The sequence below is a fragment of the Sander vitreus genome, chromosome 18, assembly GCF_031162955.1.
Source record: "Sander vitreus isolate 19-12246 chromosome 18, sanVit1, whole genome shotgun sequence".
NCBI lineage: Eukaryota > Metazoa > Chordata > Actinopteri > Perciformes > Percidae > Sander > Sander vitreus.
Genome location: NC_135872.1, coordinates 21,138,173 through 21,149,113, shown reverse-complemented (window position 1 = coordinate 21,149,113; position 10,941 = coordinate 21,138,173). Strand labels below are relative to the sequence as shown.

The following is a 10,941-nucleotide window of genomic DNA, read 5'->3' as shown; positions in this document are numbered from 1 at the left end:
TCTTATGCGATAAACAATAGTATTCTTTTTTCCCCTTTTCTTTCTTTGCCTATCGTTTCTAACTGACGAGCGGCAACACTGGCGCTAAGGCATACCTTTGGACAATGTAGTTCACAAATAATACATTCCCACACTGCTCCATCGTGGGCAGCATACATTTCCCGGCGTCCTTTGGATCCGCTGTGGTCTGTTGTTTTCCTGCTCAGACGCGGCCAGTTCAAGTTGTCATAGCACGGTGAAGCTGTGGTTGTTTTACTGTTAGCTATCACTCGCAATGCGAAAAGCCAACGGATCTTGTGTGACGTATTTATAGCCGGTAGCATTTATTTCCTCCGTTTCCGCTGGACATATACATTGTTCTGCAGTTTTCACTATATTTTCACAAGGCTAAACTAGTTGGCTAACGTTGGGTTAGCTAGCTAGCTAACGTTCATAGTAGTAACAGTTGCCACTTGTTGCTAGCCAGGAGGAGCATCACCCTCAACAATGCCTAGCGCAGTGATTGATGGAAGAGGGCAGTTTGAATCGTAGTGGTTTGCTGGTCAGATAGCATTCTGTCTCCACGGGTTGCTAAGGTAACGATGACATTTCCGCTAGCTATGACAAAAGTATCTTTTGCAAAGAGAGCTAAAAATCAGGTCAGTTTGTTCGTTAATCTGATTAACGTTGCAGTTATCAGTTAGCGTCTTCTGCAGACGAAGCTAGTGCTGGTCACTAATCGTCAGCTTTTCACAGTCAGCCGTTTTTCGTCGTCTTCATCGTAAACCTGCCCTGTCCCAAACTATGGATACATCCAGTGAGTCGGATTCATACAACAGGACGCGGGTGCACAGGCCTCGGGGGCGTGAAGCCCACCGCAGATCTGGCCGGGATAGGGGGAGTGGGAGTGGAAGTGGAAGTGATGGTCGACCCGTTAACATCTCCGAGAAGATCAGCACACTGGCAAGCACTTTACAGGTACTTTGCTCTGCCTCATCAGACACCTAGCTAACGTTACCAGGATTAAAAACTTACAGTAGCAATACATCAGCTTCCCTCCACACTTACTATTTGAGGTCTATATGTTTACTAGCTTGCATTGGTTTCTAAACGTATTCCAGTAGTTGTTAAATAAAAGCTTCTTTTCTCTGGCAGGACACCAGTAGGAACTTGACCAAAGTAGACCGGATGCTGGGCCAATACAGGGAGCATACAGACGATCAGGCTGAAGCCATGACACTGGTCAGACACCTGTTCTATTTATTACGATTTAATTATAATATTCTTCTCACACCTTAAAGATACAGATTATTTGACATAGGTCTTTCCGTTATATGGCCATGTTTTTATGTCAGATTTGTTTCAAATACATGTAGTTGTTGTAGGCTATCACAAAGCCCTTGCGTGCTTATTGGAGCTGTTTTGAATAGACTTTTTCCCCCAATAGTTGTGGGAATACTGTGGCACCAACACTGGACAGTGTGAGGCATTTGTCAGCTGTTTTGTAAATCCACATCTTAGGTGCATATCCATATCATTTCCAGGACAATAACATACCAATCTAATTGCCTGGTTATGTATTTAAGTTATATTTTAGTCCACTATTTCACTGTTTAGCCAGTCCTCCTTTATTTCACTCACTTTTTAAATGTTTTCTTTCTCTTCATTTCTACTTCTCTAGATCTTATCAGGGATGATATTAATCTTTTTGTCCTATTAAACAATTTTCTATTTTCTCACTCAGTTTATTGTTTGATTTTTATTTTTTTTTTCTGCACCAGCTCAGGGAGACCCTGGAAGAGTCAATCAGTCAGCTGCAGACGCAGAGGGTGAGCAGATCCAACGGGGCTCGGAGTGCTTCTGCCTCCACCCTGCACACCAGTGACCTGGAGGCTTGCTCGGGATCAGGTAAGGAGTAATAGAAAGGATTTTGCTGTCAGCTGTCCTCTCATTGTAGTCTTAGTTCTGGATAATTTGCAAAGAGTAGTACATAGCACAGAAATTATATTCAAAATAGCAACAAACATGATAATAACACCTTAAAAATGTTGTGCAATGAGTTTGTGGTGTTTGTGTTTGGTTCTCTGGCTCCTCCTCTAACACTATATAACATATGTACATCTGTAACTTCAGATGGCCAGCGTTTCTACCCTACTTCTCCACTGAAAGACTATACAAGCACTCCAGGAAGGAGACGGAGGTCTCAGTCTGCCGGTGTTCGCTTCAAGGATGCCAGCTTGAAAGGAGAGGATGTAAGGAATGGAGACAAACTATCAATCAGTGCCACTTGTTACGGTCATGTAGTGTCAGGAAGTGTCCACAGGAGGGCACACTAAGTCAGAATCATTGAAATGGAATTTGTAATGCTAATCTTAAAGAGGCTTGATAAGATTTTATTTGAATGAGATATTGTGCATGTTAGTATTAAGGGTCTAAAGTGTGTTTAGGAGCCCCTATTTATTTTTGGCTTCCCACTGTGGTGGCAATACATATGCATCTCTGTAAAGGCAATGATGGCCAAATTTTGGCTTTGCATAATGTTTTATGTTCTTTACCTATCTGTGGCTGTCCCACATAGATTCACGCTTTGCACCAATCCTTGAGGGATCTGCGCTGTGACCAGCATAGAATGTCTGATGACCTGGATAGAGAGATCCTCAGGAGAAATAGGTATCTGAGGGGAGCAGCAAAGTCTGAACATCAAAAACAGTAAACTTAAGTTTTTTTTTTTTGTTTCTTCCACATAGCACATTGGCTAGTACACAACTGAATTCACCAGTCATTGCAATTTGTTATTTATGACATGGTGATTTTTAGAACGGAGTTTTCAAATGGTGTATTGCTACCTGCCACAGTGACAGGTAGCATACATTGTCTCTCGAGCCACAGAAATAAAAGAAATAGAGATAACTACTGCAGACAATGGACATGCACGGTAACAATGTTTATTCTCAGATATTTTTTGTTTAAGTGCCTTGAGGTCAGAAATGAAAACTAATTAGAGCAGGCTCTGTCCAATTTATAAGATTTTAGTTTTGCTGTAAAACTGGTTTGAATGTTTGGATGAGGCTTTACGAATTTTAATTGACTCTTCTGCGGTCTCTTCTTTGTCTTCCCACAGATTTTCTATGCTAACTTAGGCCTGGGCTCTGACTGGATATTGATCTTTATTTTATATATTCACTCTACATAGAAAAGTTTTTGCTTGAGTTTTGAAAACAAATGCATTGCGTTTTCGGGTCTTTGAAATCTCCTTGACGAGAAAGTGATTAAAGTGTCATCTGAAACTTAAAGTGAAGGCACTGAAAAGTCATAAGGCAGCAGATCTTTCTTTCAACTATGCATTAGAATTTGACATTTTGAGTTTATTAAAAAAAGCTCTCCTCCCTGGTGCTGCTGACCACACCAAATTGATCTGCCACTATATTTCAACATCTGAAGCCACATAATTATTTTTAGTGGCATCACATTATGCATTCACATTTTGATCAATGGTGTCCTGGGAAAGGATTTTTCCAAACGACAGAGAACTCTGATGTGTGAATATGTCTCTGCTTTTTATAGGTCTGATATTGACACCCGGCGAGCGATGGAGAGCCTCACAGAGCACATGACAACTTCCCCGAGACAGGCCTCAGTGAGTTGTAGCTAAATTTTAGGTCTCCCATCAGTTTCTGATGAATAAACGCTGTTGTATAAAGCATGCAATATGCAAATATTTTAGTTGTTTGAACAGAAAACTGCTACGGACATATGGCGTCCTCTTTTACAAATGTAACTCCAGTGAAGTCTAACTTTTACCAAATATTTCAGTATAATTTCCAGGCACATGGCCCCTCGCCGCACCCTCGCTACTGTGACAAATATGCCGCTCCAAATGACAGCCTACATGTTTAATATTTCTTATCTCGTCACGTCCACAGATGTGGATGTGACGCTTCCTGATTAGACAGGGAATTCTTGCATCGTGAACATCACACCTCCAGTCAGTTCTAAAAGAGATTTTTATTTGTCAGCCACACTTTTAATTTCCTGTTGTCTCATTTATCATATCCTGCTGCCATGCCTGCACCGGTGATGTTTGCGTGACCTCAGGCGTCCTCCGTCTCCCTGTCTGCAGGTGTCGTCTCGTGTGGAGCGGCGTCTGCACGAGCTGGAGAGAGAGATGCGTATGGAGCAGAGTGGCGCGGAGAGAGAGAGAAGGCCGAGTCAGCGGGTGGCCGTGTCTGACGAGCTGCAGGAGGTGACACCACTCATCTGCCGTTATCCCACACCTCACTGTCGACACTCTTGTGTTCTCTCACATTAACACAGAGAACGCCGAAAAAGAAACTAGAGACAACATGACGGCGTATAATTTAATCAAGGGACAGTGGACAGGACAAGATGGAACATAACAATACTTAATTTTATTAATTTATCAGACAACACACACTTAACATCAAAAGCCAAAAGGCTAGTTTTTATTTGTTGTCCCTGAGCAGGCTAATGTTATAATAAAGAAACAAGTTGCCCCAAAGCAGACAAAACATCACATAAACACATAGAGGATACAGCATAAATGAAAGGAAACCTTCCTCTCTGTCTCTCAGAATAAAGCAGGCAAACAAAGCAACATTCGTCATCACATATGGCATCAGGGCTGCCCCCTCTTAGTAGATTAGTCGACTAATTGATCGACTAAGATTTCTTTAGTAGTAATTTCTTGTTATTCATGCTGAATGACTTATCTACAAGAAACTTATGAGCACATCTTTGGTAAACACAAGACTTAAAGGTGGCGCTTTTGTACGATTCTTTGTGGAGAAACTCCGTTTTACAGATTGGTCGATTGAATCAACTAATCCGATTAGTCAACAAAGTCATGTGAGTGTTAGTCGAGGACAGCTCTATATGGCGTACACACTACGCATACACTATAAGACACTGATTGACAGAGCTGGTCGTTTTGTTAAATCTCTCAAATCAGTGTGTTCTAGCCATGCGATGCTTGGAAAGAAAAGGCTGCTTGGCTTAAAGTGGACATATTATGGTTTTCCGTATTTTCTGTCATATATATACTAGGTTAGCGTCTGGTGGCCGGGTTTGCCACGGAGCCCGGTCGGGCACAGCCCGAAAAAGCTACGTGGCGGACATCCCTCCATCCCATGGGCCCACCACCTGTGGGAGGAACCGCTGGGGTCGGGTGCGCTGCCACATGGGTGGCAGTGAAGGTCAGGGTCCTCGACGGACCAGACCCGGGCAGCAGAGGCTGGCTCTGGGGACGTGGAATGTCACCTCTCTGTGGGGGAAGGAGCCGGAACTTGTGCGGGAGGTGGAGCGCTACCGGTTAGATCTGGTGGGGCTTACCTCGACGCACAGTCTTGGTTCTGGAACCATACTCCTGGATAGGGGTTGGACTCTTTTCTTCTCCGGAGTTGCCCAGGGTGTGAGGCGCCGGGCGGGTGTGGGGATACTCACAAGCCCCCGGCTGAGCGCCGCTACGTTGGAGTTTAACCCGGTGGACGAGAGGGTCGCCTCCCTGCGGGTTGTGGGGGGGAAAACTCTGACTGTTGTTTGTGCATATGCACCAAACAAGAGTTCAGAGTATTCGGCCTTCTTGGAGACCTTGAGTGGAGTCCTGCATGGGGCTCCAGTCGGGGACTCCATAGTTCTGCTGGGGGACTTCAACGCGCACGTGGGTAATGATGGAGACACATGGAGAGGCGTGATTGGGAGGAACGGCCTCCCTGATCTAAACCAGAGTGGTTGTTTGTTGTTGGACTTCTGTGCTAGTCATGGATTGTCTATAACGAACACCATGTTCGAACATAGGGATGCTCATAAGTGTACTTGGTACCAGAGCACCCTAGGCCAAAGGTCAATGATCGATTTTATAATCGTTTCATCTGATCTGAGGCCATAAGTTTTGGACACTCGTGTGAAGAGAGGGGTGAAGCTGTCAACCGATCACCATCTGGTGGTGAGTTGGGTCAGGGGGTGGGGGAAGACTCTGGACAGACCTGGTAAGCCCAAATGGGTAGTGCGGGTAAATTGGGAATGTCTGGAGGAGGCCCCTGTCCGACAGACTTTCAACTCACACCTCCGGCGGAGCTTTTCGTGCATCCCTGTGGAGGCTGGGGGCATTGAACCCGAGTGGACAATGTTCAAAGTTTCCATTGCTGAAGCTGCTGTGAGGAGCTGTGGTCTTAGGTGCCTCAAGGGGCGGTAACCCACGAACACCGTGGTGGACACCGGTGGTCAGGGAAGCCGTCCGACTGAAGGAGTCTTTCCGGGATATGTTATCCCAGACGACTCCGGAGGCAGTTGCAAGGTACCGAAGGGCCCGAAGGGCTGCAGCCTCTGCCCTGAAAGAGGCAAAGCAGCGTGTGGGAGAAGTTCGGAGAAGACATGGAGAAGGACTTTCGGTCGGCACCAAGGTACTTCTGGAAAACCGTTCGCCACCTCAGGAGGGGGAGGCGGGGAACCATCCAAGCTGTGTACAGTAAGGATGGGACGCTGTTGACCTCAACTGAGGAGGTAATAGGGCGGTAGAAGGAGCACTTTGAGGAACTCCTAAATCCGACTAATACGCCCTCTATGGTAGAGGCAGAGCTGGAGGATGAGGGGGGATTGGCATCAATTTCCCTGGTGGAGGTTGCTGAGGTAGTTAAACAACTCCACAGTGGCAAAGCCCCAGGAATTGATGAGATCCGTCCAGAAATGCTTAAAGCTCTGGGTGTGGAGGGGTTGTCTTGGTTGACACGCCTCTTCAACATTGCGTGGAAGTCTGGGGACGGTGCCTAAGGAGTGGCAGACCGGGGTGGTGGTTCCCCTTTTTAAAAAGGGGGGACCAGAGGGTGTGTGCCAATTACAGGGGTATCACACTTCTCAGCCTCCCGGTAAAGTCTACTCCAAGGTGCTGGAAAGGAGGGGGTCGGTCGATAGTCGAATCTCAGGTTGAAGAGGAACAATGCGGATTCCGTCCTGGTCGTGGAACAACGGACCAGATCTTTACTCTCGCAAGGATCCTGGAGGGAGCCTGGGAGTATGCCCAACCAGTCTACATGTGTTTTGTGGATCTGGAGAAGGCGTATGACCGGGTGCCCCGGGAGATACTGTGGGAGGTGCTGCGGGAGTACGGGGTGAGGGGGTCCCTTCTCAGGGCCATCCAATCTCTGTACGACCAAAGCGAGAGCTGTGTCCGGGTTCTCGGCAGTAAGTCGGACTCGTTTCAGGTGAGAGTTGGCCTCCGCCAGGGCTGCGCTTTGTCACCAATCCTGTTTGTAGTATTTATGGACAGGATATCGAGGCGTAGTCGGGGTGGAGAGGGGTTGCAGTTCAGTGGGCTGGGGATCTCATCGCTGCTTTTTGCAGATGATGTGGTCTTGATGGCATCATCGGCCTGTGACCTTCAGCACTCACTGGATCGGTTCGCAGCCGAGTGTGAAGCGGCTGGGATGAGGATCAGCACCTCTAAATCGGAGGCCATGGTTCTCAGCAGGAAACCGATGGAGTGCCTTCTCCAGGTAGGGAATGAGTCCTTACCCCAAGTGAAGGAGTTCAAGTACCTTGGGGTCTTGTTCGCGAGTGAGGGGACAATGGAGCGGGAGATTGGTCGGAGAATCGGCACAGCAGGTGCGGTATTACATTCAATTTATCGCACCGTTGTGACGAAAAGAGAGCTGAGCCAGAAGGCAAAGCTAATGGTCAGTTTTTGTTCCTACCCTCACCTATGGTCATGAAGGCTGGGTCATGACCGAAAGAACAAGATCCAGGGTACAAGCGGCCGAAATGGGTTTCCTCAGGAGGGTAGCTGGCGTCTCCCTTAGAGATAGGGTGAGAAGCTCAGTTATCCGTGAGGAGCTCGGAGTAGAGCCGCTGCTCCTTTGCGTCGAAAGGAGCCAGTTGAGGTGGTTCGGGCATCTGGTAAGGATGCCCCCTGGGCGCCTCCCTAGGGAGGTGTTCCAGGCACGTCCAGCTGGGAGGAGGCCTCGGGGGAGACCCAGGACTAGGTGGAGGGATTATATCTCTAACCTGGCCTGGGAACGCCTCGGGATCCCCCAGTCGGAGCTGGTTAATGTGGCCCGGGAAAGGGAAGTTTGGGGTCCACTGCTGGAGCTGCTACCCCCGCGACCCGACCCCGGATAAGCGGATGAAGATGGATGGATGGATGGATATACTAGGTTATAATGTCGGATTTTCATGTTAAACGTGGCCAAAACAACTCTAGGCCAGGCTTCTATGATTGGTCATCTGCTCCAGGCAGGAATTGGAGTTTTTATTCATGTAGCTACATGCTAACGGCAGTGAGAGATGTCGTCTTGGCTGCCAATGTTGTTAAATTTTCCCCAATTCCGGGTCACAGTTCATCTGAAACATTTTTGGTTATGTAGTATTTGGTTTAAAAGCCTTTATTGGTGATTTTTCACGGTAACAGAGCGTCTCATACATTGGGTGAATACAGGTGCAGCAGCCATGGGCAGTGTGAGAAAGATATTGTTTTTTTGAACGTTAAAGTCAAGTCAATTTATTCATAGAGCACTTTTAAAACCAAACAAAGTTTGTACAGCAGTTATAAAAATAAAAAAACGAAAACAATAAAAATATAGACACAATGAACATCATACAAGCAACACACTAACTAAATCATATGCCAAAGAATAAAAATGTGTTTTAAGACGACACTTAGAGGAGGACCTAATATGAATGGGAAGTTTGTTCCTGAGTCTCGGGGCACGATCACCCTTTGTTTTTATCCGAGACTGTGGAATAGCTAAAAGGAACTGATTAGACGATCTTAGGTTCCTGGAAGAGTGATGTAGGGTAAGGAGATCAGCAATATATAAAGGGGCCAATCCATGTAATGCCTTAAAAACAAGTAACATTACTTTAAAATCGATTCTATATTTGACCGGTAACCAGTGAAGAGAAGCCAATATCTGGGAGATATGATCCCTCTTTCTGGTACCAGTCAACAATCTAGCAGCCGCATTCTGGACAAGCTGCAGGCATGATAAAGATGATTGGTAAATCCCAGAATAAAAGGAATTGCAGTAGTCAATACGAGAAGAAATAAGCGCATAGTCCTTACGACAGAGGAAGAATTTTAGTTTAGCAATAGTCCTGAGATGAAAAAAGCTACATTTGACAACAGAACTAATTTGTTTAGAAGTAATTTGATGAAACCTAGATTTCTGGCAAAGGGCGCACACTTGAGGCTAAAGTCCCCAAATTTTTTGAAAGTTTGTCATCTGAATTTGGGGGGGCCAAACAACATGACTTCTGTCTTACTCTCATTAAGTTGGAGGAAGTTGTTAGCCATCCAGCACTTAATGTCTTTCAGGCAGTGAAAAAGGGACTTTAAAGAGTTGGTATTACCTGTTTTTAGAGGCAGGTACAGCTGTGTGTCATCAGCATAACAGTGATAAAATATGTTATGTTTCTGAAGAATGGAGCCCAATGGGAGCATGTACAAAGAGAATAAAATTGGCCCTAAAATCAAACCTTGAGGTACACCACATGTAATCGCTATTTTTTAAATAAGAATTGAACCACTGTAGAGCAACAGCCTGGATTCCTAGGCAAGGCAGCTTTATTTGTATAGCACAGCTCAACAGGGCAATTCAAAGTGCTTTACATAAAACATTAAAGAGCAGTTAAAAACGATCAAAAAATTAAAAACAGATAAAATACAAGAATAAAAGTTACAGTGCAGTATAAGAAATTAAGCATTAAAGAGCAGTTAAAAACAATGAAAAAATATAAAAGCAGATAAAATACGAGATTTTAGGCTGCTAGTATGGGACAATGTATAAGCCGTTGCTCTATACACGTAATCCACCCGCAATCCTTGCCGCTCCCAGAACGGGCCGGTCCCACCGGTCTTACTTTTTAATTCTCTTTACTCACTCTTTATCCCTACCCTATGCTGAAGGCGATCCAACAAGATGACATGATCAACAGTGTCAAATGCAGCACTAAGGTCCAGCAAGAGTATAATAGCACAATTTCCTCCGTCACCGAACAGCAACAAATCATTTAGCACTTTAAGAAGTGCTGTTTCTGTGCTATGGTGTACTCTGAAACCAGACTGAAACCGAACCCCGTCAAAAAGCCCAATATTCGGCCGAATCCTGGATTCAGTGCATTCCTAGTTTTTTTTAATTAGAGGCTGAACCACAGCATGTTTAAAGCTAGATGGGACTGTGCCAGTCATAAGAGAGCTATTTATTATAGACAAGAGGCTGGGACCAATAGTATCAAATACCTCTTTCAAAAGACGAGGGGGAACAATATCTGAAGATGAATAGGTAGGTTTCATGTGTGATACAATATCCATCAATGCTGACAGGGCCACAGACACAAAACAATTCAGAGAAGCAGGGCATAGTGAGGTGAAATACAAGATATGATAGTGTCAGCCTTGTTGATAAAAATCATGTAAACATGTTCTAGTAGAATCACAAAATACAAGTATGAACCTGAAAATGCTATATAATAGTTCCCCTTTAATAGCCACTTCCTTGCCACACCTCTATCGAATGCTTTCATTGTAGTTCAAAGTATACTATCTCAAAAGGGTGGTTTTACATGTCTGAGACCAGCTGGTCAAGCAGTCATCATTCCAGTCTTGAATTATTTGAGAAGAGATTTGACTGATGCAGTAAAGAGAAAGCAAGTCAACAGGACTTTTTACCCATGTAGAACCAGCAGCAACAACAAATGCCTATTGGTTATTTCTAAGTAGTAATGCAGACCACTGACATTTACACAAATTATGAATGCTCAATTATAAATTTGAATGTATTGAAAAGATAGCCCCTTGAGATGTAGCATCTCATTTTCGAGTGTCCTTATAAAAAATCATAAGCCCTTCTGTTTGCCAACTCTGGTAGGTTCATGTGCAAGCTTGGTGGTGTTAAAAAAACAAATGCGAAAACATTCTGATGATCTCTGTTGAGTGATTACTCTTCACCTTTA

The 10,941-nt window shown here is 45.0% G+C and overlaps 1 protein-coding gene across 6 annotated transcripts in view; it reads left to right on the top strand.

Annotated features, from left to right (window-relative positions):
- The first annotated feature begins 211 nt into the window (after window positions 1-211).
- cep128 (centrosomal protein 128) overlaps window positions 212-10,941 on the top strand; it is a 72,187-nt gene continuing 61,457 nt past the window's right edge. For 3 of the 6 annotated variants that reach the window (XM_078274832.1, XM_078274828.1, XM_078274834.1), the window contains exons 1-7: window positions 212-957; window positions 1,135-1,221; window positions 1,761-1,887; window positions 2,113-2,231; window positions 2,558-2,688; window positions 3,544-3,616; window positions 4,100-4,222. In XM_078274832.1, the coding sequence (XP_078130958.1) occupies window positions 784-957; window positions 1,135-1,221; window positions 1,761-1,887; window positions 2,113-2,231; window positions 2,558-2,688; window positions 3,544-3,616; window positions 4,100-4,222 (834 nt within the window). In that variant the 5' untranslated portion in view covers window positions 212-783. The remainder of the gene's footprint in view (window positions 958-1,134; window positions 1,222-1,760; window positions 1,888-2,112; window positions 2,232-2,557; window positions 2,689-3,543; window positions 3,617-4,099; window positions 4,223-10,941) is intronic. The other 3 variants (XM_078274830.1, XM_078274831.1, XM_078274833.1) reach the window with 3 other exon arrangements.